Source organism: Podarcis pityusensis (assembly GCF_964106645.2).
Source record: "Podarcis pityusensis genome assembly, chromosome: 11".
Taxonomy (NCBI): domain Eukaryota; kingdom Metazoa; phylum Chordata; class Lepidosauria; order Squamata; family Lacertidae; genus Podarcis; species Podarcis pityusensis.
In genome coordinates, this window is record NC_138036.1 from 47172336 (window position 1) to 47200190 (window position 27855).

At 37.8% G+C, this 27855-nt stretch overlaps 1 protein-coding gene across 15 annotated transcripts in view; it reads left to right on the plus strand.

Annotated features, from left to right (window-relative positions):
• Positions 1–27855, plus strand: part of PRDM6 (PR/SET domain 6) — a 130022-nt gene that overhangs the window by 53226 nt on the left and 48941 nt on the right. For all 15 annotated transcript variants that reach the window (XM_080972685.1, XM_080972687.1, XM_080972688.1 and 12 more), the window contains one exon: positions 755–1062. In XM_080972685.1, coding sequence (XP_080828811.1) covers positions 755–1062 — 308 coding nt within the window. The remainder of the gene's footprint in view (positions 1–754; positions 1063–27855) is intronic.

Below are 27855 nucleotides of genomic sequence, written 5' to 3' on the forward strand. Positions count from 1 at the left end.
TATAAAAAACGCAGTGCTTATGTCATCGAAGTCATCTCTAGAAAACGTAGCTAGAAATTGCCAAGCTGAAGGACAGTCCAGTGACTTCAGGATAATGCAGTTTATGCAGATAAAGGGAAATAGAATATGTATGTTAGATATGGAAGCAGTGATGAAGCAAAGTAAAAAAGGGTGCTTTAAACAGTTGTAGTAAAAAGTAGCACAAAATACTGCCATCACCAGAGAGCCACCAGTCCACAAGTATGAGAATAGCAGTGGGAGGGAAGATCAGGAGGAACAACTGCTGGAGGGGGCCAGAGGTTGCTTCAACTCAGTATCCATGGCCTGACTCATCCTTTTGCCTAATGGCAGGGCTGGCCCTGTGTATATTGAAGTCTTGGTCATTGTGAGCAACTGAACAGAACAGAAAAGTACCTTAAAGTGGCCAGAATGTGAACCTAAGCCAACTCTTAAAAATAATAGCTTTAAAAGCCTATGAATGCATGTGAATGTGTTCAGGCTTCACTTGAATGAACCTTCTGTACACCTTCTAATGTCCCAAATAGGTTTACCTTGGGAACATGATGCTGCTTATGCATATATGTATTATAACGATGGTTGAGATATGAAAGATGAGCATACAACAAGAGTATGTTTATATGTTCCTATTTTAAAAAATGGTGGATTAATCCACATATCTCAGCCATGAGATCTGATGAAAGTAGCCTAGCTGTGACAAACTAATTCCTTTTCGTTTTTTGTCTTTGCTCTATAGGATGTGACATGTGTGCAGATAATCGTAATGGAGAGTGCCCCATGCATGGCCCTTTGCACTCTTTACGCCGTCTGGTGGGCACTAGTAGTGCAGCTGCCGCCGCCCCTCCACCTGAGATTCCTGAGTGGCTTCGGGATCTGCCCCGGGAAGTGTGTCTGTGCACCAGCACTGTGCCTGGTTTGGCCTATGGCATCTGTGCTGCTCAAAGGATTCAGCAGGGCACCTGGATCGGGCCTTTCCAGGGAGTTCTCCTTCTGCCAGAAAAGGTGCAAGCAGGAGCCACCAGGAACACCCAACACCTCTGGGAAGTAAGTCACAGTTCAAAGCATTTTGTTTTTTAATGTCTGATAATGCATTCAATATTTGTTTCATGAGATTTTCAAAAGAGCTTTTTTTCCACTATCAAAAGCTCCCGCTATAGATTTGAAAATATATGCTGTATATATAGCAATGCAGGCATATAAATGTTCCTCACATCTTTTCTGTTTGGATATGTTATTAGTAGCAAGAAGCTGCAACTTCCAGTATATATATTTTTAATAATACAGATTCTTACAGATGTTGAGAAAGATGTACAATAATATTGTTTTTAGTTCTGCAGAACAACTGGAAGTAAGTTTAGCTGAAATTAGTAGGACTCCAAAGCAAATACAGTTATAGGGATAACAATCCCTTAAATCTTAAAAGTCATAATTTTTGAAGAGTTTTGCAAATTATTTTGTTATTGGGCTGCTTTTTACTTCTGACATAGTGTGAACCATCTGCAGCTAATTCAAAAAGTGAAAAAGAGAGCATTTTTTCTATTAGCTTCTGTATTAGCTGCCAAAGCAGGTACTAATCCTCTGTTGTTCGATGAAAGAAAAGTCAGCTTAGTTTATAATCCTGTTTTAAATAACAAAGGGTTTTACAGGGCCTTTTAAAAATGTAACATTTCTAGCTTTGTAAACTATAAAGCTGCGAATCAGGCCAACTCTTTCTTCCCCACCTCTCTAATATGCTCATTATGGTGTTGGATTCCTGGGCTTTTAAAACCACAGTTTCCTGCTTCATTCCAAACAGATAACTGTGTATTAATGTTGGTTTATTAAGCAGCACAAGATCTTAAACCATGTTTTTATCCTGATGAGTAAACCAACATAAAACTACAGATCCCCCATTACTTTTGAAATGGAGAACCGTGGTTTAAAGAGCCTCTTGGAAAGCACACACCTAGTACCCTAATCAGTTGACTGGTGCAGAAAGCATGTCTTCAAAGAAAGTTGCTGTAACCATTGATCAGCTGATCGGCTGTTACAGCCACTGCCTATGAACTTTCACTGGTGTCAAACACTTGATGTTATTATCCCATCTGTTGATTGACAGGTCAGTGATCTGCCCACCTGTTAAGTTGACCCACAAGGAGTGAGGAAGGATCTGGTGAGCCATCTAAACCGAGTTCCCCACTTCTGCTGTTGCTGATCTGAAAGCTACTCAGTTATCTTAGGTGCTCACTAAGTGACAGAAAGTGTTGGGCCATGGTTCCCCACGTGGGGTACCTCCCCCCCCCGGGGGGGCAATTTGATTTTTAAGGGGGCAATTTGGGAACGAGTTATTAACAGTTAAGCCTTTTAGGCTTCCTCCACGTGAATAGGAGTTCACTTTTTGAGTAATAAGAATTATATGTCACGGGGGGAGGGGTGGATCAGGATTTTAGAGATGCTTAGGTGGAGCATGGCCAAAAAAAGGTTGGGATCCACTGGTGTAGGGGAAAAGACCTATGCACAGGGAACACTCCTGATTTGTCTTCACACATGTCACATCTTACGAAGTGATAAGTACAGAAGCAAATAGGGAACCAAATAGGAAGCCATTGTAACAATTAAAAGAGGAGTCTCATGATCTGAATTAAAAGAGTTGAATTTTTAAAACTGAGTAGGCTGAGGTGTGACAACAAAATTAGAGAGACAATTGCAGTACTAAAGGCCAGGCAGTTTACCAAGGGGGAGGAGGTATAAGAGGAACAGCTGTATTTTCACAATGATAGAAAGAATCACATGACTTCAAAATGGACTGTACGTAGCAAAGAAGAGGAGACAATCAAAGATAAATTCAAAGCTTTGTGCCTGATTTACAAGATGGATTTTGAAGAGGGCCAATGAATGTAGAGAGCAGGGGAAGAGAGGAAGAATTGGGAAGAAAAATGAAGAGTTTGTTCTTAAATGTACTAAGTTTGAGATGCCAATGCAAGAAATATTAGGCAGGCAGTTGATGTATTGGATGGAAAGAGAATGTTCTCAGTCAGAGAAATGGAACTAGATACCATCAGCATAAAACACAAGATTTTTGTGTGTAGAGAGAATAGTAAAGAGCCAATAATAGGTCCCTGAAGCCCCACAACAGAGAAGAGGAAAGCAGAGGGAAAAGGTGCCCAGGGTTGAAATACTGAATGAGTGATGTTGGAAAAGCAGTCAATGAGAACAGAATCGTGGACACCAAGGTATAAAGGGAGTTAACCAGGATAGAAACAGCGGAAGGTAGTCAAGCAGGATGAATATAGTTTCAGTGCAGTGCAGATTATGGAAGTGGGTCTAAAGAGGATTTTGAGAAAATACAGGGGAAACAGTCTGAGTTTGTGGCAGTGGTTTGGAGGCAAATGGTAGGAGTGAAATTCTAGAGTATATGAAGGGACAGAATAGGTCAAAGGCTGTATTTTAAAAATGAGGGTCATTATTGCAATACAGTACATGTAGAAGAGACCAGAGGGGAGAAAATGGCAGCCCAGTTGTATTTACGCTATACAAACCGCTCTGTAGCAAAATCCGTTAAGATTCTCAGAATGAGGATGTTCAACATAATTGGTGCACTAAATGCGCATCCATCTTCCTAATCATAGTGCTGTTTATGCACTCTGAAAATGCTGATTCTGAATGGTCCCATAGTAGTTTCCAGCATGAATAAAAAACATTGAAGGACCATTGCAAAGACAATTAAACACCAGTCCAGATGTGGTGCTCTTTTATTTGCTTTGCTTTGGCAAACATCTGGATTATTGCATTTGATGTATAGTTGGACACTTTGGACATATTTTTTGGCATGCTTGTGTTAGAGCTCCTGCCACACATTCAGTGTTTGCTTTGTATGTAATCCATACAGTTCAATGTATAGCAGTTTGAAGTAAATTAAACACCATTCCATTACCTCACGACATGGCCTGACACCTATGGGTGTTCATTGGGAAATTATACAGTTCTTTATCAATCAGCCAAGTCCTTTTTATAGCTTACAGAAAAGATCATCTCTTTTGAAAGCCAAAAATATGAATCATTTTACTTGTGACTCCTTTAATTTTTCCTTTGGCCATTTTTTTAACCAATGCAGAATTTGCTTGTGTGTTATGAAAATACAATAAACACTGATTTATTTAAAGCAAAAAAATATTGCTGGGTTTAGCAAGTAAACACTGTTCTTTCTAAGACATAAATTGATTCCATCCGAATTCAATAATATTTCTAGAGTTTGTTCATTCCGAGTTAATGAAAACAATTCTTTCCTAACCTTGTTGCAAAGAAAGTAACCCTTTTAAAAAAGAAATCGGGGCTTATTGATGAGAATGAGATAATTTTCTCTTAATGTGTTTTCTAATAAAGAAGTGAAACTGCACTCGCTTCCAACATATATGAAAAGATTATCTCAGTTATTAATGTGTCTTTATTCCCAGGAGAAAAATTAATCTAGTTGCGTAAGGTTTCCACTTTCTGTTTAACATCAAATTGTAATAAGACTAGACTTAAGGAATGCATAGAGGCCACACTTTAAATTCCATTGGAATATAATGCAGACATTTTAAAGGCTTGAATGTTCTTGTTATTGAAGTTTTTCAGACTTTAAGATTTTAGTAAAATAAAGGTCTGGAAAGCTGTGGATGGCAATTTGCCCCCCCCCCCCCCAAGCATTGAGGTAGGGAATTGTAACTGTTTAGAGCACAGAGAGGGAAATGTTTGCTGAAGTTCCATTGACAGATCTATGGAAGCATAAGATTCTATTGACTCTTAATTTTTATGGTCATAAATTGTTCACCTAAGTCTTTGTGCATCAGAAATTAGTTAACGCTTTCCCTCTCTGTGAGATATTTAAGAATATCTTGTAGTGTGTGGCACTTTATTAGATTGCAAGTTTGCAGTCAAGATCTACGTTATATTTAGTCTTTGTACAGCTCCCAGGAAACTTGTTATAGTAGTAGTAGTTTTAGTAATTATAACAACAGCAGCAATAATTTGGAATGTTGGAAGAGTTTATTTTCCGATATGTTCTTTAAAAAGATTATATAGTATGTTTAGTCACCTAAAAAAAGTAAAGATGCCTTTACATGGCTGTCTCAGATTTTATAGCTTGGATCCACAGATAGCTTGACTTACGTGAAAGTACACCTCCGCTTGTGTAAGGCAGCTTCACTGAATTATCCCAGTTTCCTAGTTGCACTTCATTCCCATGCATCCCATTAAATGTAATTCCAAAGTGTCCCTTAACTCAGGAGGTGGGTGGGGCAGCCAGGAAAGCTCTGCTGTGTGAGTAGAGTTCCACTTGTCTGTCTCTGGGTCCAACCAAATGGAAATTAAATCAATGGAATTGTGTTTAAGATCTTAACCTGGCACTTGGAATCTAAGATTCAGAGGGAGCTCTCATTATTCCTGAGACAATTAGTTGTGCTTAATTCCTGCTGAAATCCGTGAAGCTAGTTTTCACAACTAACAAATCTTTTCAATTTCAAAGGCACTTAAATACTATTAAAGTCCTATCCAACAACTATGGGGGGGGGGGGAAGAGACACAGATAACATTTTAAGCACATCAGTAGTAGCATGAACACAAATTTGTGCTCTCATTAGCTCCACTACACTTAAAATATATACATATTTTATTTTTTATATATTACATTAATATCCTACCTTTCTCTTTCTCCCCATTTTATCCTCACAACAACCCTATGTGGTGGGTCAGGCTGAAAGACTTATGACAGTCCCAGGGTCACCCAGTGAGCTTCATGGCTGAGCAGCTTTTACATCCACAGTCTATACATGTGAATATTAAGAGAAGTTGCCTTATTTTGATCTGGGTGCATCGCTCACTTAATGAGTGAAAGCAGTTGATCAGCTGAGGGCAGGGGTCATAAATAGACATTTAAATCCTAGGGAGCCTACACATTTGACTGTACTGTAATTAAAATGGCCAAGGGTCCATTTACACGAGACATTTGGAATCTGCTTATGGGAAATTTGAGGGTACATTTCTCATGGATACAAAAAAGAGCTACAATCTTTACCTTTTCTCCCCTAGTAAGGAGCAAGTTCCAGTTGTACTGATAGATTTGCCTCAGGATTCCCTAAGCTACATTTAAGTCTAGGTTTTTGATGCAGGAAAGCACAAGGGGATAAAATTATGTGCAAACCATAGCTTTATTAAGATGAAAATTATGTTTCTCAGCAATCCATCATCTAGAATTCTAGACTGCTTGTCAGCTCTGTTTCAAATATGTCATGTTCATGAAATTCAAATATTTTTGCCCTGAAAATAAACCTTAGTAATGTTATCATTACAGTTTTCAATATGGAGAGTAAAAGAGCTATACTTTATGCCTAATATAGTGGGAAAATATAGTCTTACACGAGACTCCTCTTTTATTACATTTTTTAAAAAAATGTCTGAGTATTTTGGACTTTTATGTAGATTGTAAAACTGATTCTGCTAGAAACATTTCTGTTCTCTAACTTGTTGGGAAATTAGTTAGAGCTGGGATGCAAATTTGGTCTAATCTATAATCTTAACACTGTCTACTCAGAAGTAAGTCTCACAGAATTCAGTGGGGTTTATTCCCAAGAAAATGCATATAGGATTTCAGCTAAAGTACCATTTCCCGTTCAACATCTCTGCAGGAAAGTAAGTGTAGAAGTAAATTTCTGTAACGCGGTTTGCTCCACAACCATTTTAGGGATTGTTGGAATTCTGTTGACTAGCTACGATGAGTATTGTAGTTCTCTTGCTTATCTGCTACTAAATGAACCCTATCTTATTAATAGTGCAGTTTTATGCATGTTTACTCAGAAGTAACTCTTACTGGCTTGGATCCTAAGTTGCTGCTTGGTTCATGTAAAGGAGGATGTGATTTTTACCAACAACCCTCCATTGTCAGTCCTGCGTCCCACATTCCACATCATTTTTCATTGATCTGTATCACCAAGGAGCAGTTGTTTTGGGGCACAAGGGACTGCAGAGGGGAGAGGGAAGGTCCTGCTCCATCTAAGTAAACGGTTCAATTTGTGTAGGGAAAGCTAGACTGCAAGCCAATGTGTTGAATGGGACTTGCAGTTCCCAAGTAAGCCTGTAAAGGATTGCCTGCTTCACTTGTTTGTGTATGTTTGTTTGTTGTTAGCATGCAGTTTGAGTTAACCATATTTCTGGTTCTAGTCCAGAAATATACATGTATCCATGAACAGCACATTACTTTGTGCATACATCTGCACACACCCAGTTACTTAAAAGATGCTTGACACTGTCAACTGTACCAACAATGGTCACTCATTTCAGAGGAATGGACCGCCCCACTCCTGTTACCAGAGATCAGCTTTGAGAAAGTTTACTGCACCAGCCATATGCTCAGTACTCCATGTGCAGGGTCCAGTCCAGTTTGCTGCAACATATGGACCACCTTTGTTTGGATAAAATGTGTGTATAAGAGAATTCTATTTAATTAAGCTTAATGTTGAATTTAAATGAAAAAGAAAACATTGATACATAAATTTATATTTGTGTTTTAATCGGATATTAATGTGATTTAAAATATAAGGTATTTTATTTGAAATAAGTAAAGTTATTTTCAGAGATAATGCACTGCCTCTGTATCTGAAAGAGACAGTACTAATTTATATTCACTTTATTTTTATTTCAGTTTCATCTCTATCAGACATCTACTTGCACTCTTTTAACATTTGAAATATATAATACAACTGTGGAGCGCTTTCAGTTTTCATTCTAACAAATGGGTGATCTTGCATCAGTCATGTAAACAGAAGCAAGATTGAGCCCCCCCCTAAAATCTATTTCCAAAATAAATAATTTATTTCTTCATTGAAATCCCATTTTCGAACAAGCATGTTTTACTTATATGGGTACTGCAATGCTAATATACAATTCTGTATATTATACAGTGGTACATCGGGTTAAGAACTTAATTCATTCTGGAGGTCCATTCTTAACCTGAAACTGTTCTTATCCTGAGGTACCACTTTAGCTAATGGGGCCTCCCGCTGCCGCCGCACGATTTCTGTTCTCATCTTGAAGCAAAGTTCTTAACCCGAGGTACTATTTCTGGGTTAGTGGAGTCTGTAACCTGAGGTACCACTGTATAGGTCAACTGTCATCCCAAAATTATTATCAGTATTTCAGCAGCCCATGACTGCTCTCATTTATATACGATTCTCTTTTTGGCATATCTCTTTTAAGGTCTTGAAACAATGTTGTTCTGTAAAATATTATTGCTCATAAATATGAGTCTTTATACTGAATAAAACCTGGCTTCAAAAGCTTAGAATTATCCCCCCACACCCAAATACCTCATTGAATTATTTTGATTTCATCTGAAAGACTAAAGGCAGCACTTTAATAAGATGTATTAATGCCTAAAATAGAGTGCACATCTGATGTCAGTATGATATTGATGCGATATGCTGATAAAAACCTGATTATTGTGCTGAAATGCCATATAAAACCTGCCATGCTGGAAACATTTCAGAGAGTTTCCTTGATCATTTGTTATCCACTTTTACATCGTGGGATTTTATGGCCTGCAGATATTTCTTGCGTGGTGAATTTGAATGCATATGCTCTTGAAGAACAACTTACGCACACACACGTGTGCACACACAGAAATATAGTCCAATATTTGCTTTGCTTCTAAGCCAATGCCACCTCCCATCCCCCCGATAAGTTACAGAATTCCATTATCCAAATTGTTACACATGTGTGACAGAGGTTGACCTTTAGTCATGTCAATCCTTTTTGTGTAGGCCTCAGGCTCCAGCTTAATAGCTCAAAGCCTGATTTACTCACTGTAATAGGGGCAGAAGGTCGAGCAATTGTCAGCCTGCCTGCTCATACCCTTCTCAGAGCCTGGTTGAAGGCTGTTAACACAAAGCTTTTCAAAGTGAATTTACAACCACCACCACTGACAGAGGCCAATCAGTACACCATAAATGTCAGGTTAGTGAGATTGAGCAGTAAGTAAAGTACTGACAGCCCACCATTGGCTGAAATCAATTGCTTAAGATTTAACTGAGAATAGCAATCTACGTATAACCATGTCTAAATATGTAGTGAGAGTTCCATAGCAGATTTACATATTGGCAACACAAAGGGTACCACCAGCTGCAACCTACATTAAAGTATTTCTCTTATTTCAAGGGAAATTTTCTCATTCCATGGTATTGCAGCTTTGCAGAACATAAAATGTGGGTGCCAGAATATATCAGATCCGTAGGACAAATGCCATAGTGTAGCTCCACGGTGCCTCTTAGATTTTTGTATTTTTATCTAGAAACCCTGTTTACTGCACTGAGCTTTTATAATAGCACCATCACCTGTTTGTGATGGGGAAACAGTTCATAGCTTGGCTGTTATATTTCCTCCCTGTACTCCTTCCACTTTTTCTTCTCCTCCTAATTTAGTACATGGCTGAAGAAGGGTGAAGGAAAACAGATACAGCGCTGCCAGAGAAAATATATGATGGTTTTTATCTTGCATCAGTAAAGCTTAATAATTTTCATCTATTAAGTGATACACTCAAAGCCTGTAATTTGATTCACTGATTTGGTCTAAGCTTCATTTGGAAGGAAACTGTGACTCTTCATCCTGCTATTCTGTAATGGAAGACTATCATGAAAGTCACTAATGAGTGATTACATTCTGAGGGTTTGAATATCCATGAGATGTAGTAACTAACAAGACTGAATGTTTTTATCATTTTGTGCAATGACAGCTTGGACAACAATTCATTTAGCTTTGATGGCATCAGCATTAAAATGTAAGAATCCATTAAAATGCTGTATGCAAGGATTTATAAATTAGGCAATTTCCTTGATTATTGCAACCATTTACAAAATTGATTGTCCCAGTGTGGCATAGGCAGATTCCAACAATGATCATTGACAAGAGGCATGTACTTGAATATCTATATTCATTGTTCACTAAAATAGGATGCCTCTCTACTATTGCACTTCTCTCCATCTCAAGGTCAATCATGCACTGAAATAAGTCTCTTAATGTAAGAGATCACACATCTTTAAAGAAGGCTCACATGCTATTTATAGACTAGTCAAGATAGCTAGAAAGCTTTTTTTCTTTCACCCTTAATTTGCTTGCTTACAGTCTTAGACATTCGATACCATCTGTACTGAATATTCTCTTTGCAGCCAGTTATTGAGAGGTAAATAATTTTTGTAAATTGCAGTAGTAAATATTTATTTGATTAAAGATATAAAAGTCAATAAAGTGTTTTATTTGTTTCTTCCTAAAGTTCTAATTAACCAATAGATATACTGTATGGTAACTTGATCTCAGTCAATTTTCCCCGAGAAGACATAATAAGGATGTTATGTCACAAAGTGAATATGTTCTTGAGTTAAGTTCCCTATTTCAGAACCAGTAAAATAAATATTCTAACTACATAGGCATTAACCACAAAACCACAATTTTCCTTCAAATATGAAAAATCAGATGTGTGCATAATAATATTTTCGGGGGGAAACAGTTTTAAAATATCAAACATAAAGTCAGGCTTTTTCTGAAAAAAAAAAAAAAATTATTTTCAGACACATGTGGCAGGCAGTAAATGAATATGAGCCAGACTCCAATCACCTTATGGTCATGATATGGACTACTGTTGCAGCTATGGTTTAAGCAACATTCTTGTACAGGATGATGCTACAATCTGGAATGGGCGCTTACCCAGTCTCCAGGTGAGCGGCAGTTGTGGCCCGTTGTGGCAGTCCCTTGGCTCCACAGAGCAAAAGACCTTCCCATCACGTGACCAGCATTTGGGGAATCCCCCCAGCTGGCCACAAGGGAGGGTGGGGTAGCCCACTATCTGCTTTGTTGCAAACTGGCTAATCAAGTGGCTAGAGGGCCTGGCTATAAAGGACAGCTGCACCCAAACTAATAACAGGACAGGATGAAATGGTTCATCACCCCTAACTCAAACAGGTACGATCCCAAGGTACCCCGTTAGAGGGATCTATTGGGAAGACTCTGTCCAGAAGCAAAGTGTGAGGGCCAACAGGCCATAGAATTTCTGGCAGTGGCTTCAGGGGGCCACCGAGGCAGACCCGTGTCTTGAGGAGGTCCCCTAATCCCTTGAGATGTTCCTGAACTCCTGACTCCCATTGTGCTGGACCATTGGCCCTGCTTAGCTGTGGCTGATGGGAGTTGTAGTCAGTCAACATCAGAAGGGTCACAGGTTCCCCACTCTTGATCTAGAGAGAGATCCTTTCAGGATATGGAGATGAATTTTTCTGCACTGCTTGAGCCACCTTAGCTTGTTTTTTTGACACTTCTCATGTGCTTAATTTTCAAAATCTGTGACTTGCTGGTGAAATTGGTAGAGCATTGAGCTTTAGTACTCTCTTTATCTTTTTACAAGTTTCACATTGCTTAATGCATTGCTCTTGAAAACACTGTATCTAAGGCGGCTTAAATATATTGCAAAAAATGTTTCACTAAAGTTTGTGGATGCAAATAGTGTGCTTCAAAGGAAACACGTTATTTTGTCCAAATTTTACTTTTAAACATCCCCCTTCTCTCCCTGATGCTGATGAAATCTTTAACCAGTGTCATGACAGCACATAACATAAGGCCTCAATTTTTTAAAAAGTTCATCATTTTAGCAGTTAATTCAATTTGAATTATGTCACCTTCAGAAGAATGACTCATGCAGGTATTATCAAATTTGTATTTTAAAGAATGATGGATGAGAGCTAATTCTCTAAACATGGTTTTGATAATGTTGAAAAGTTTTCATAACAGGAAGGTTGTTTTATATCTTGGCCACATCTTGTGTTCATCTCCAACAAACCAGGTTCAGAATAGCAGATGATATTTAATTAGCCACTTAGAATGTTTGCTAAGATATTGGGCCCTCTAAAGTGATTTTTTTTAAAAGATGGAAATGCATATAAAATGCTCCAGCTATGTGTAAATGGTAATTAAAAATTACTGCACAATAAAGAATATTAATTTGTATTTCAGCTTCTTTTTTTTGAAAACAGAAATAACATATGAAAGAGGCAATTCTGATCTGAGTACATAACTTCTGATCAAAGAAGTTCCACTTGGTTGTCTCAGTCCTGAATATTTCATACAGGCGAAGCTTCTGTGTTCACATGGAATAACCCCATCAGATGTTAATGGAGAAACAAATCCAGGTTTACATTATTTAGGGAGGTCATGCACAGAAGTCTCTGACTCTGGTGTTTAGAATCAGGCTGTGAAGCTTCAGCTTCTGGAAGCATCATAACTCTCTGTGTGTGCTTTTTTACCCATGACTCTCTTTCTGTAAGTGCTACCCACATGAGTGTCACAAAAAGATATATACTGTCATATCAGATAGAAATTGAGTAACTTAAGTTCTGTTATCAGATAAGGGTTGACACTATTGCTTTCGTGCTTTCCAGTCTTAAATGTATTGTCCAAACCTGATCCAGAGATATTGTGTGTTTTTCTGAATATATGGTCCTGTAGTATATATGCTTCTGTGGCTTTCATGTACCTTGTTCAGTCTAAGAGCAATTCCATGTGCACATTCTTCCTCCATTAGAGTGAATGGAGAAGCTGTTGTGACCAAAGGAGCTATCCTAAAGTTTGTCCTACTCCTCTTCATATGAATCATTTGCAGAACGTGGAGATAATTACGTTTGGGATAGAGATTTCATGTTGCAGTTCGTTGAGTATATTTGAGCATAGATTGTTCCTGCCATTAAAATTGATCTTCTTTTAACACAAAGTTTAGGGGTAGAACTTTTTTTTAACTGGGATTTATTGGCATACATAATGCACCTCCCAAACACATTGCTCACCAATATAGAGTTCCCCCCTCCCCTGTTCTTCAGTCTTTCTATTTCCATTTCCTGAAACTTGGGAACAGTTCAGTTGAAACCAATGAGATTTGCTTCAAATAACGTAGTACAGACCTGGGGGTACACCCCTGTTGGAATTTTAATGATCCTCTTTTAATTTTTGTTTTCCATTTTGTACCTCTTTATTTTCCTACCATTGCTTTTAAAGCAAGCAATGATGCCCCCATTATTATGTTAATTCTACTGTTGTAGCTGTAAATTGGGTTGCAATTTTTAGTAGTTTGAGTGGTACTAGGAATAGTTGAAGTCTTTAACATTTGCACATGCAGTCATAAAAGTGTCTGCTTCTTCTTCAGCCATGCAGGTATGGCTATAAGACTAATTATGGCACCAGGCCAGGTGGAATTACATTTGCTGCATGGCAGATCTACCAAAGTCAGTGGGAGTTTTAGTATACAGCAGGTGATTGACTTGTTCAATAACCATAAGAGAATTCATGGTTATCCGATACGCAACACAGTTTTGTATTTTGTCCAATAGATGGCAGTGACCCGTGTGCACATATGCCTGAACTCACCCACATATGGTCAAGTTGCCATTTAAATTTGATAAATCCATATGATTAATGAATGCTGGAAATTGGATACTGTGTCAAGAAATTGATTCCCAAAGTCCTAGTAACCACACTGTTTAAAACAATCAATGGCAGTACCAGCTTCTGATCAATGGGATTATCTTTCTCCGCTGCACATGAAAGATATAAATAGTATATGGATATGGCCTGATCTTATATAGAACCAGTGCCCCTTTCCTTGTGCTGAGCCTTTAGCTATTTCCATTGACTTCTGCTAGGCTCTTCATAGTAACTTACATACATTGTGCAGTTCTTAAGATTTAGATATTAATTCAGATTCTCACAGAGCTTTATATTACCACTGAAAAGCAGAAGTGCATTGCATTGAACTGTGCATATATTGGGGAACAATAAAACCAAAAACTATGCAAGGTCTGCATAGGCTGCCATTCTGTACCCACTTCCCTGTGAGTAAGCACCATTGAATTCACTGGGTCTTACTTCTGAGTAGGCATGTATATGCTTGTGCTGTTAAGTGGGGAAGGGCCATGGCTCAGTGGTAGAACATCTACTTTGCATGCAGAAGACTCCAGGTTCAATCCCTGGCATGTCCAAATCGGGCTGAGAGAGATGCCTGCCTAAAATCTGCCCATCAGTCAGCCATACTGAGCTAGGTGGCCCATCAGCTATGCAAGAGCACATTCATCAATTGTGCCATCTCTGCCACACCTCCGGCTCTTGCGAACCAGAGGAACAGAAGGACTTGGTTGACCAGGTGTTCCCCATTTCCAAGTACCTGGCACACGTAAATGTAGTGTTGCCTGTTAAATTTTTTTTTGTAATTTTCTAAGACTTTATTCAAAAGATAACATGCCCATCCACACACTTATGTTGCATTTGATACTAGTAATTTACAGCAGCTAATTAGGAAAAATACTATTTTATTCTTAGTTCCTTCAAAACAGAGGCAACATATTTTGATATGTGAACAACTCACTGTATTATGTACAAATCTGAATAATGTCTCACTTGTGGTTTACTTGGCAGAGCACTGAGAAAGGAAGACAAGACTTGGAAGCCTGTTTTGGCTTCAGTTTTGTTTTGACTTAACTGTGTCAGTTTCCCAGTATCCTAATTGTATTTTACTGAGAAGGAGCTTACAGTTTTATGAAGGGCTTTACTGTAGAGTAGTAATCATAATAAAAAATGACTTGATTACATTTCTTGAAGTTTGTTGTTGACTGTTTTTTGTTGATCATGCTTTAAGAACAGTTAACGCATTGGAATGTCACTATCGCTTTTGATAACTGAAAGCTCACTTTTGATCACGATTTAAATGAAAAATGTGAAATATTTCAGAATGTGGAATCAGTTAGAGTATAGCAAAAATTATTTTATAAACAAGTCTGGGCAGATCTTTCTTATCCAATCTTCAGGTATTTGTAGCTCTGTAATAGAATTCACAGCATGTATCTAACAATTTGGATAAAATGCTTAAATTAACTAGAATTTATTTATTTATTTATCCACTTAAGAATTCTATCCTGCTCTAATTGCCTCCTTATGGTAAAGAACATGTAATTTGATTTCATTTTATCACATTATTTTAAAGACTAGTTGATGCAATAATATATAACATTCCACCACTCCATGTCTCGTTATATATAAATAACATTCTAATCTCAGCAAACTTTAAAACAGGGAATAGTATATAAATAATGGTAGAGTTGTAAATTTAAATGTGTGTAACTCTCTTAATGGCCTAGAGGAAAGATAAGATAGTTCTGCAGCTATCTGCTAAAGGGATTACTCCTTAGGTTAAGTGATAAAGGTCCATGATTTTGGGATCAGTCTCTATGGATAACACATATGTACCCTTTAGAACATATTTAAGTTGTGTTACATGGAAATAATATAGGTTCTATATTAAATACATAACTGTTTTTAATAGGGAGAGGAATTCTGGGATCCATGTCAATATGGCAAAATAGATGTGTATTAAAATCAATAATATTAAAATGTTCAAAAGCAAATTCTCCAAAACTCTACCAGTGCAACCCAAATAGTAACAAATCAGCTTGAAGAAATTTGAGGGGTGGATCTTGTATTTCTGTACCTACAGATTCCTTTATGTAACATCACATTTGGATTGGGGGGGGGGAATTAATTGATCAGTTTGAGTCCAAGGTTTCTACCTAGAATTAAGTTCCTTGTTAATGTTGTGTGTAAATACATATTTGGCTAGTAATAGTTGACCTTCAGTACCAGTATCAGAATAAAAAAATGCAATGCCTTTTTTAGAGCAGTAGTAAATTGTTCTTTTTATTACTATATTTCCATTGAAATAACAGTGTGAATGAACTGTGCAGCTATTATTCAGCAGCTGCCACAGCTGTCACTTTGGTGAACCACTTGATAAATTGGATCCTGATATTTACAAAATCTGTTAAAATATGACCCATCATGTGTTTGTTTATATGTTGACAAGATGATGTACACACTGCAGGTCAAGGGTGAGGTGAATTGTTATGGTGTACTTGTCAAGGCAGCTTTTAAAATAAAGAGCATTTAAATAATTTGTGGAGAATAGTTGCTCAGAAAACAGTTGAATGGCAACCTACCGAATACTTATTTAGAAAACAAAACACCTCTGCGGATCTGACACAAAAACCTGTGATAGTTATCAATCAGAATATTTCTATAATATGTTTGGCAATTGGCATTTCAGATAGAGAAAATAAACAGCAATATTAAACAGAAGGTTATTGATTTAACTACCTGGGTGGTTTCCCCAGGACCACAAAGAACTTTCCATTCTGCCTTGTCACTTGCATACCTTCCCTTATCTTTCTTTCACCAAACCTTTATTAGGCATTACAGATATAGACCATCTTAAAACATCCATATACAAAAAGTTTAAAACATATACAAAGAAACAGGCATATAAGATATATAGTACAGTAACAGAAATTTTCATTGGAGTGTCTTCCCGCTAAACCGTGCCATTCACCACTGTAAGAGATACTATTGACAGGAACTCAGCCACCCTTGCAGCTACCTCTGGGGTAATGTCAGACAGGTAGAATCTGATATTTTCATTGTGCCATGATGTTAAAGGTAAAGGTCAAGGGACCCCTGACTGTTAAGTCCAGTCGCGGACGACTCTGGGGTTGTGGCGCTCATCTCACTTTACTGGCCGAGGGAGCTGGCGTTTGTCTGCAGACAGCTTCCGGGTCATGTGGCCAGCTTGACTAAGTCGCTTCTGGCGAACCAGATCAGCACACAGAAACACCGTTTACCTTCCTGCCAGAGTGGTACCTATTTATCTACTTGCACTTTGACGTGCTTTTGAACTGCTAGGTTGGCAGGAGCAAGGACCAAGCTCACCCTGTCGCGGAAATTCGAACCACCGACCTTCTGATCGGCAAGCCCTAGGCTCTGTTGGTTAGACCACAGCGCCACCACGTCCCGCAAAGATGTTAAACTATCCCCCTAAAAGGGGGTTAACACGTGTTTACTTAGCTGGCTGTACGGTGGGCAGTAGAAAAGAATTTGTCTGTCACATGTGTCCGGCACATTCAGATAACATCTGCAATGTCTAACATTTCTAGGGATGTTTAACTATCTGCCCTTAACAAAAGCTGATGGGAAAACGGTCATCCTGGCTAACATAAATGCCCTGCACTTTACACCTTCCCTTTTCAACTAGGCTTGTCAACCACACAAGTTTGAGATTAGTCTGCAATAGCAGCATCTAATTCAGAGTCAGTGTATCTGCTTATAAAGTAGGCTGGGTGGATGGATGGTTGTGTGCTCTTGATGGGCTTACCCTCACTCAGAAGGAGCGGGTACGTAAGAGTACTTCTGTATCCTTTGCTGTCACTTGAGGATTTGGTGGCCTCAGTGCTGCAGTGTCTTTCATCCATTTCAGCTGGTGGCCCAGCTGTGTCCCTATTTGGACAGGGACATGGGTGTAGCCTAACTTCTGTCATCTGTATTCTGGTAAACTCTGGGTTAAATTACTGCAATGTGTTATATGTAGAGCTGCCTCTGAAGACAGTTTGGAAACTTCAGTTGGTGCAGAATTCAGTGGACAGGCTGCTTTTGGGGGCTAGATGGTTTGAGCATTTCACATTAATCCTAGCCCAACTTCACTGACTGCCAGTTGGTTTCCAGGCCCAATTCAAAGAGCTGGTTTTGAGCTATAAAACCTTAAATGGCTAAGGACTGTAACATCTCAAGGACTGCCTCTCCTCATATGAACCAACTTGGACCATGCAATCATCATCTGAGGCCCTTCTTCACAAGAGGTCCAGAAGGCGGCAACACAAGAACTGGCCTTTTCTGCGGTAGCTCCCCGTTTGTGGAATGCTCTCCCCAAGGAGGCTTGCCTAGTACCTTCATTACATAATTTTAGGCACCAGGTGAAAATGACCAGGCTTTTGGCTGATAAACATGGCATGGCCTTTTAAATGTGTTTGTAGTGGTTTGTTTATTTTTTTGTTTCATTTTGTATTTTGAGTTCTCATTTTGTATTTTTATGTTCTGAACAGCCCTGTGATCTATGGATGAAGGGCGGTGTGCAAATCTAATAAATAAAAATAATAAATAAAATGTATGTTTATACAGTGGTACCTCAGGTTACATACGCTTCAGGTTACAGACTCCGCTAACCCAGAAATAGTGCTTCAGGTTAAGAACTTTGCTTCAGGATGAGAACAGAAATCGTGCTCCAGCGGCAAGGCAGCAGCAGGAGGCCCCATTAGCTAAAGTGGTGCTTCAGGTTAAGAACAGTTTCAGGTTAAGAACGGACCTCCAGAACAAATTAAGTACTTAACCCTGAGGTACCACTGTATATATCTTATCCATTTGTGTGTGTGTTTGGTTTTAGTTTCCTTTAAAAGAGCAGCAAAGCTGTGAGATTTATATGTTAATGCACCAACTAGCTAACAATCAGTTAAGAGTCTTAACTGCCTATAAAGTTCTGTAGGATTTATAACTGAAGTATATACACCACAGAACTAAGAGCACATTTTAAGTAAAATGTCCTTGTTGGCACCAAATTCTCAGGGAATAGCACATGGTTAGAAGAAAACAACAAGGCAGCAGGACTAGTATAGTGGGTGTTAACGTTGTCCAACTGTATATGCTTTTTATATTAAATGAAGAACACTTAGATAATGCATTTTGAATGGCAACAAAGCACTAGTCATATATTTTGAAAAATTGATATTTAATCAATCTAGTAATATGATTTTACTCAAGAGGGGGGAAAAATCATGTATAAACCAAACAGAAAACTAATTTTAGAAAAAACCTAAATTCCACAAAAGTTTTTATCAAAGGGAAAGAAGGTGGTGTGGAAAATCTCATGTTATCTGTGCCTAATTTTGCTGTTTTACTTTAGAAGCTAATCTCATTATCCTGAATAAGAATTGGACAGGGGATACAAACAAAGTGAGAAACAATGTTTATAAATGTTTTCTGGACTCTGGGCAAGAAGATGTATTGTGGGCAGGGATAAGGGAGAAATTTCTTTGCATTTAAAGGTGAAACTATGAAATCTACACTCTCCAAACAAATACGCAAACTAGAACACCAATATCCTTCAAAATATGCACTTTTCCTAATATTTTGATGCAGTTTCTTAACCAATAATTGTATACAGAAATATTAGCGTAAAGTGTGCATAAGAATGTGTATATTAGTGAAAATAACAAAAGCTGCCCAATATTAAGGAAAATGTGTACCGTAAATACTGTACAGTACAAAACTATATTAAAAATGTGTATATTAGGAAAAATTCACCCTAAAATGTGGAATTTTCATGAGGATTCCTTTTTAAAAACAAAAAACAAAACTGTAGCAGTGGAAATGTGGAGAACTCAATTTAAGACTGAAGAAATGAGAATCAGAAAGAACCAAACTTGACAGATGCATTCATCCTTAGTTGCAAGTCAGGGTATTATGTTCCTAAAACTTTATTCTGGGTCCAGTCTCATGGTAGAAGCACAGCACTTCAAAATTGAACTTGTAGTGAATACTGTGAATCTCATAGATCCAGAAAATTCAAAGTGGAGTTTTCGAGTGAAACATGACAGGAGATCTCCATTACCTTATTTAAATGGAAAAATTGTTCCAATTCTGCTATAATGTCAGTAAACTGAGTTCACATACCAGATTCCACTCCTTACTTAACAATTTCTCCCATGAGTTTCTCATACTTTGACTGTTTCTTGGACTTTGTATTTTGTGGTTTGGTAATAAATTATTATAATATGATACCGTGAGCAAGGCTTTGAATGTATTTTTTGGCAGGGGCAGTGCATTGTACAGAACTTTACAGCTCTGAAAGAAGAGAATACATGAATTTGATCTGTTGTTTAAAAAGTAACTTAAATGAAAAAAATTCAGGCTTCTTACATAAAAGTTTGGATGCAAAGGTTCTTTGCAGTAGTGGCAGGGCACTTATGCTCATGCAAGGTGCGGGCTATATTCTCCCTGTTTCTCCCTTTCACTATAGCTTTCCCTGACCATCAAGACTAGGTTAGAATATTAAGGTCAAACCATTGCGGGATAATGGCTGTTTCCCCCTTTCCCGAGTGGGTGGCAGTTGAGGCCGCCCGCGATCGATTGCCATCCCCAGCAGCTGGAGCACACAGGCTCAGCTGGCCATTGAGAATCTTTTCAGCTGGCTCTGCCGCAGGATGGGGTTGCCTGCCAAAAGATCTCCCATATCATTTTCTATAACCATAGCAGGCGCTGTACCGCTCCAACTGAAGGTGCACCTCTTCCATTGTCTCCTGAGACAGACGGATGCAACCAACTTTCAGTTAAACGTATTTAGGATTCTGTTTCAGTGTATCTGAAGAAGTGTGCTTGCACACGAAAGCTCATACCAAGAACTAACTTAGTTGGTCTTAAAGGTGCTACTGGAAGGATTTTTTTTATTTTGACTATGGCAGACCAACACGGCTACCTATCTGTAACTGTATTTAGGACTGGTGTGTGATGGATCAGTTATAACCACAAGTACTTGGAAGTAAGTTTGACAACTTTGAGAGGAACTTACTTCCAAGACAAGAGTACTTAGAAATGCAGATCCCTTTTTGTAACTTTAACATTTTTAGTATTGGTTGAACAATTGTCAGCAAGTTCTAAATAGTCTCAGTATCTCACTGCTTACACTTGAAGGGTCTTATAACTGAAATTAAAATATACATAGTATACATTTTAGGTTTTATTTGTGGTTTAAATAAAAGCACATGGCTAATGAATACGTTTTCCAGCACATATGCTCTTGTGAAGTGTATGTTTGTGTTATTTGAGATTACACTGCTGGAGTCTGTGTTGGCTTATTAAAGCAAAAACATCACTTCGGCACTTTGACTAACACATTAATTGTGGCTTAAGGTGGCAGACCTCAGCTACATTTTTAAAAATGTGACACAGGATCCTTTTAAGTTTGTACGGGCAATGAATTCCTGGGAGATGTCTCAGTCTAGTATATATGTGTATTTTATTAAAATAATTTATATGCTTTCATTTGGAAAAGGCATACAAAGGTGTTTCACAAATAAATATAACACTGTCACAAAAACAGATCAATAAAATGGAAATTTTGTATGTAATCATATTTATATCCTGCTTTTCAGCCAAAATTGACTGAGGTTATACCAGTAAACATTCCAAGAGCTTGTTTGAAGGTTCTAGCTATCATATAGTTTGACCAAAGAACAGTACCCTCCTTCTGTCTCCAGTGTCATCCTCCTTCATTGAGCAGTTTCATGAGGGATGCAAATGGAGTGGGCAAGCAGGGAGGGGATGCCCATCTTCCTACGCCCATCTGCCGAATCAACCCCAGTGATAAATGGGGTAAACCAGAGCTTTCCAAACTTTTCATGTTGGTGACACACGTTTTAGACATGCATCATTTTGCAACACAGTAATTCAGTTTTACTAGCAAACCAGAGGTTAAACTAACCCATTTCCAGCCCCAGGAGGAGCGTGGAGAGCGTTAGCATGACACACCTACACACTGCAGCTGACATGCTAACGTGTCGCAACAGACAGCTTTGAAAGCTCTGGGGTAAACAGTGTCTCAGCTAGATGATACTGACATCCGCCAGTTAAAATCCAACGCAAAGATATAAGATGTTAGAATCAACTTGGAGATAACATGGGGTGAGGGTGGAGGAGGACAGATACTTACATGAACTACACAGCTCTTTGTATTAACAGAGTTGTGTTTTGTTACTTCGAAAGTGCTGGACAAGCAAGGTTTTGAAATGAGTATTTCTGTTGTAGCAGAATCATCAGCGAATATGATAGCAAAATGGCTACCACAGTCTCTGAATCTTGCTGCCGTCTAAATTTGAAGTGATGGCCTATGGTTATTCAGATTTAAACTAACGTACAAATAGCATTTTATGTTTTCTGATATTTCAGTGCTATCGTTGATGTGAGCCACACACTCCCGTCAGTTTGTGCTGGTATAAATAAAGAGTATTAATGTACAGCAACAATTAAAGTTGGTTTTATAGCAGCATATGCAAGAGTAGAATGAGGTCTGATATCTACCTTTGATGATGCATACAACATGTCCACTAGAATAAATTTGTATAATTTAAACAGTCTCTGTTTTACAAATCTGAAGTCACAAATATTTTCCTTACAAAACATTTGTTCCCAATTTTAGCCTTTTTTTATGCAATAAGGTCAGAAAAAGTTCAAAATGACATGATGGAGTATATCTGTCTATTTGGAAAAGCGATCTCGCCAATAATATAGGAAAGACACACTAAACTCTTTTTGCCTGTAGCAGTTTTTTTTTAGTATTAGAATTCTTAAGGCAGCTACAGAATGCTTGAACTTTGATTTCCATTTTACAAGTCATGGGCTAGATCCTGATTTAAGTGTGCATATGGGGTTGGCACAAGTTGATTTTTCATATCAGTCCCCTACAAACATTCCTCCAAAGGTCAGGAACTCTGCTGAATGGAGTGGGCTGTGGTATGGCAATGGGGGGGGGGAGAGATAAGGGGAGACCCCTGTAAATTGGGTAGAGGCAACTTCCAGCTTCACTTATGGAGGATGCTGCTACTGATTTTTGTGCTCTCCCTCAACGCCCATGCCACAGCTACTCCATTCAGCAGGGTCTCCTGACCTTTGGTAGAGTTTTTGCAGAGGACTGATATGGGAAAGTAGAAGTAGGAAAGTCAACTTGTACCAGCCCTACTATGTACACTTTCTTTAACACATGAATTGTAAAATGAAATCCTCTGTAATTCAGTGGAGTATTGGGGGAGTATTTTTCCATGGAAATAAAGAGCAAGGAAGGAAGCTTGCACCCCTCACATTATGCACGAAACTCTGGATCCAACTCTATATCGTTGTAGATTTTCATTTGATATACCAGCACATATTTAGTTGACTTTTTAAACTGAAAAAGTAGGAATAGATGGACTGTTCTCACAAAGCAGTGTGTACCACCAAGCTGTATGAGAAGTGGGATCCTCCAAGGATCTGTAATAGGGCTAGAGCTTCTTAACTTGTCCATAAATGGCCTAGAATCAGGGGTGAGCAGGGGTGGTGAAGTTTCGTGGCAGCAGGGAATTATTTAGAATGATGAAAACAAATAGTGAAGGGGCTCCAAAAGGATCTGTACAAAATGAATGGAAAAGAACATGGTAAATGTGGTTCAGTGTAAGTAACTATATAGTGATATACACTGTGAAAAAAATCCTCACATATATGATGCATGGATGGGATCTGAGCTGATGGTGACTGACTGTAGCATGTGGATTCAGGATGCTGAATTTCAGAAGTTTCTTTTTTATGGGGATGGGGAGTTCCTAATTTGTGTCCTCCCTCTACACAAATGAAAAATGAGTCATTGTATTTTTGTCATGAAATGTAAGATACATAAAATAAGGTTGTGGGGAAAAGTAATCAATAATGTAAATATTATTAAAAGCAAATGTAGCTATGTTAGTCCATAAGAAAAAGATTCACAGTTCACAGCTGAGAAATACCTTTATTGGAATTATACAAATTCTCACAAAATCATGGCAAGTTTTTGAGATGTTAGGCAAGATGTTAGCTCTTGGAATCATCTTTTAGGGGTTCTTGCTTTCCCCTGTTTGTTCCACAAATCAATACGATTATTTTGCAAAGGTTTAATTATTATTATTTCATTTTATAATTTACATGAAACAGAAGGGCAGTTATAACGACAGACAAACAGCAAAAGATGAAAAAAGGATCTAATAAAATAGGCATGCAGAATGAGTAGTTGCACATGAGTTAAAATGAGAAAGTCCAAGTAAAGACTATGAACATTCTCAGATCAAGTACAGTTCCAGATTGCCAAGCTTGTGATGAGGGTTGTCTTGAAAATGGTGGTTCCACTGCATATGTCACAAAATAATTATGATATAAAAAGTGTCTGGAGGTTCTAGTCCTTGTTGAAATCTCAAATTTTGTGTCGTTTTCTCTGTTCTAGCAAGATTCCAGGGTGAGTCGTAATAAGCACCCACAGTGTTAGATTTTGGGCTGTTTTCCATTGAGTTGCAATTACTATTCGGGCTGCCAAGATCGTGTATAAGACCAGTTCTTTTGACGATATATTTACATTGGTATCATCAGAAATATTCAGTAACATTAATTTTCTTTTGTAATATTTCTTATTTCTATCAATATTAAATTCCAAAAATATTGCACCAATTGACACTCCTATCTTAAATGATATTATGTACAAATTTTATTGCAACTCTTCCAACAATTAGGTTATATAGAAGAAAGCATTTTTGACTACTGCAAAGGAGTGAGATACTATCTGTGTAGTAATTTTAAGTTTCCCCTAAAAAAACTGGAAACAGATTTTTAAGATTGAGATTCCCAAATTTTATTCTAATCCTTAGGAAGAATTTATGTTCCAATATCTAGTTCCCATATCTTTTTAAGGGGTTCCATAAATCCATAAGCTACATCAAGCAATATGGAGTAAAATTTAGAAACTAAACCTTCCCCTCCCTTACCCATAAATTTGTGTTAATGGTCTCAAAGCTTGTGCTTTTACAAATAAAACAATGAATCTGATTAAAATGGATCCAGTTTGTGTTAAGATTTGACAAGGTCCATTTTATTTGGTTAATAGATATAGGTTGACTATTGGTATAGAAATCTCATAATGGATTCCTGATGTTCAAATTGCTTCTATCTTTCTTGCTGGAAAAAATCTGGGTGATGTGATCTTCCCTCACCCATCAACATTGATGCAGTGGGGGGAGGGGGAAGGAAAACTAGGATTGCTACTTCAGGATCTGTTTAACCCCATGAAAAATTTGGGATGTGCTTTAGTCTTCTAGGCCACATTGGCTTTAAATGGAGAGGAATTTTTCACATGATTTTTGGAGTCTAGCACTATGCTTCATGTGAATTGCACTTGTAAACAAGTTGTAGCTCTGAGACAAAATAGAAAGAAGCAATAGGAGCCCTCCTGCTATAATTGGTTTTATTTCTGCATATTCATAAGTTGAGCTAAAAAGGTGGATATACTGTTAAAACCTAGATCAATTGCTAGTAAAACAGGCTAGGATTTTTACAAGTAGCTAATGGGTTAATATCCCTAAATATTCATTTGAATAAATGAATAAAAAACAGAAAAATGCTACCCTATTAATAAGTTGATTTTGCCATTTTTTTTTGTGCTCTTATTTTGGATAATTGAATGGGGGGGGGAGATACAAAACATATTCCTGATATTTATTTATCAACATTAAAACTCCTTGCATCTGTGTGTTATTGTATAGTCAATTGTTTTGGCAAAATAATTTACAGTGTACCACTATGCATCCTGTTTTATGTCATTTTGTTGCCATTTGATCAATTCATAAAACAAGCAAAGAGGATTAAGGGTTTGTTAATTTTTGTGGTAACAGTATAATGTATTACAATACTTTATATAAATTGGATTATAAGGAAAAATGTATTGCTACAAGATCACTTGCTTACATAATACAGTCGTACCTTGGAAGTCAAATGGAATTCGTTCTGGAAGTCTGTTCGACTTCCAAAATGTTTGGAAACCAAAGTGCGGCTTCTGATTGGCTGCAGGAAGCTCCTGCAGCTAATCGGAAGCTGCAGAAGCGCCGTCGGACGTTCGGGTTCTAAAGTATGTTTGCAAACGGGAACACTCACTACTGGGTTTGTGGCCAAAACGTCCGAGTACCAAGGCATTCGGGATCGAAGGTAAGACTATATTCAGCTATACAGAATACTACAGATATCGTGATACATTAATTTGATGCATATTATTCAAGCAATGATATTTTTTTCTAGTAAAGGAACAAAGTGATTTCTATTGTGAAATGAAGTCATATCTACTCCATATAGGGCAGCCCATGACATGCTGATCTACTATTTGTTCATTAGCACCCAAGTCTCTTAGACTGTGGTTAAACAAATTTTAGCTGTCCAAAACGATAGACTGGGGGGCAGCAGCAGCAGCTGTGCAGTGGGCTGCTGTCCCAACAGTATCTTATCTAAGCTGGCTGTGACTCTTGTAATAATCAGGGACTCCCTGGGACTGGGACTTCTTCATAGTATCCTCTCGCCTTCTCTTGAGATCCTGACAGCTGTCTTTAGGTTTAGTTTATTCTTGCTGGATGGAGTAAGCTGAAAAGGCTACCAAAAATAAAGTTTACAAGTGTTTCTAGAATAACGTTCAAATGTTAAATTTATGCTATTCATAACCTATTGGAGGTCAGTTTGCCCCAGATACAACCCAATGTGCTTTGTAGGGGGTTAGAAAGAGAATGTAGTAGACTTAGGAAAACATCATAATTTTAAAAGTGACACATTTCAACAACGAAATAAAACTGTAGGCAGTACAGAAAAGAAGTAAGATCCTTGAAAACCATTACTTCATTAGGGCAAATGTTTAATGTGTGGTGGTGTGGGTTTCCCCCCATTTTTTTAAACAACTCCTTATTGAAAAAAGTTCCAGGACATTTCTCTAGGCTTCCTCCCCCCTTTTTGAAGCTATAAAAATGTTACTTAAGAACTAGAGGTGGCACATTATTTATGACCAGAATGATTTCTGTTTTGTTGGTCTTTGAAAAAAAGAGATGGAGGGAGAGAGCGAGAGCAGTAGACTTGTAAAAGGGGACCTTCTTCCATATTTGTTTATGAATCTGATTTGAAAGGATGGGTCTCATATCTATCCAGTGGACTTGAAAAAAGGTCTGAGCGATGTCTTTATATTATTGATGAGGATCATTTTGGAACATAAATTCATGGAAATGATTAAAGCCAGTCATCTAGCCTGTATTGCATGGTTGAAACAGATGAGAAAACAAGTCAAATGCTGATTGGTCAACATGCATTTAATTAAATTTTTACATTTCTAATTTTTTTAATATATGTATATTTAAACAGACTTGGTACACAAATCTGGTACAGACTCACATTCAGCGTGAATGAGAAGTTATTTGAAACTAAAATTCAAAAGGAATGCAAATACAGTTTGTATATCTAGTTGTTGCAAGTGAGCCCCCTACTGTGTTGTGTTTAGCACACATAAAAACAGATTAAAAATATCCATACCTAGGGATGAAAGAATCTGTCAATTTTTCTCTCAGCTTCTCATTTTTGCAGATTTAAGTTCAGTTCTCTACATTTCTGCAGCAATTTGTGACTTTAAAAAAAACCCTCATGAAAATTCTTCAACATTTCCCTGCAAATTTCTCCTAATAAGCACATTTTGTATGTACTTTTGACTAATGTACACTTTTGAAGCAGTTTCTCTTAAAAACATACATTGTTGTATGTTGCTTTCACTAAAATGCATGTTTTCCTGTAATATATGCATTTTGGAAAACCTCATCACAAGGTTTAAATAAGTGAGCATTTTGAAGGTTGGTTGTGTTTTGGTTCTCATTGTTTTGGAAAGTAAATGCAAACTGAATTGAATTTCTGAATTCAACTGTTTGTTTAAACCTTTATTTGTGTTAAACATAAAAGAAGAGTAGAAATAATAATACAACTATAGAAACAGGTCAATGCTGTTTTTTCAACTGCTCAAACCATTCATTAGTTATGTCTGATGCTTCTAAAAGTATGTGTAGCCAGTCCTACTCTTGCTGCCACACCTTTCCTTAGTTCTGTCTAAAGTTGCTGGATTTTCTTCACCCCAGCTCTGCCCATGGAATCATCTCATATCAGTCATGATTTAAATCCCAATGTTTATCTCCCAGTTGCATATGCTTCTGACAAACAGAAGAACAGTGCTTTCCTCCTGCCCTTCTTTACGCTTTCCGGAGATATTTGGTTGATCACAGCTGGAAACAGAGTTCTAGACTAAATTGGAACCAGTCATTTATCCAAGACCACAAACTTAAGTATAAGGCAGAGGTGGCGCTCTGAATT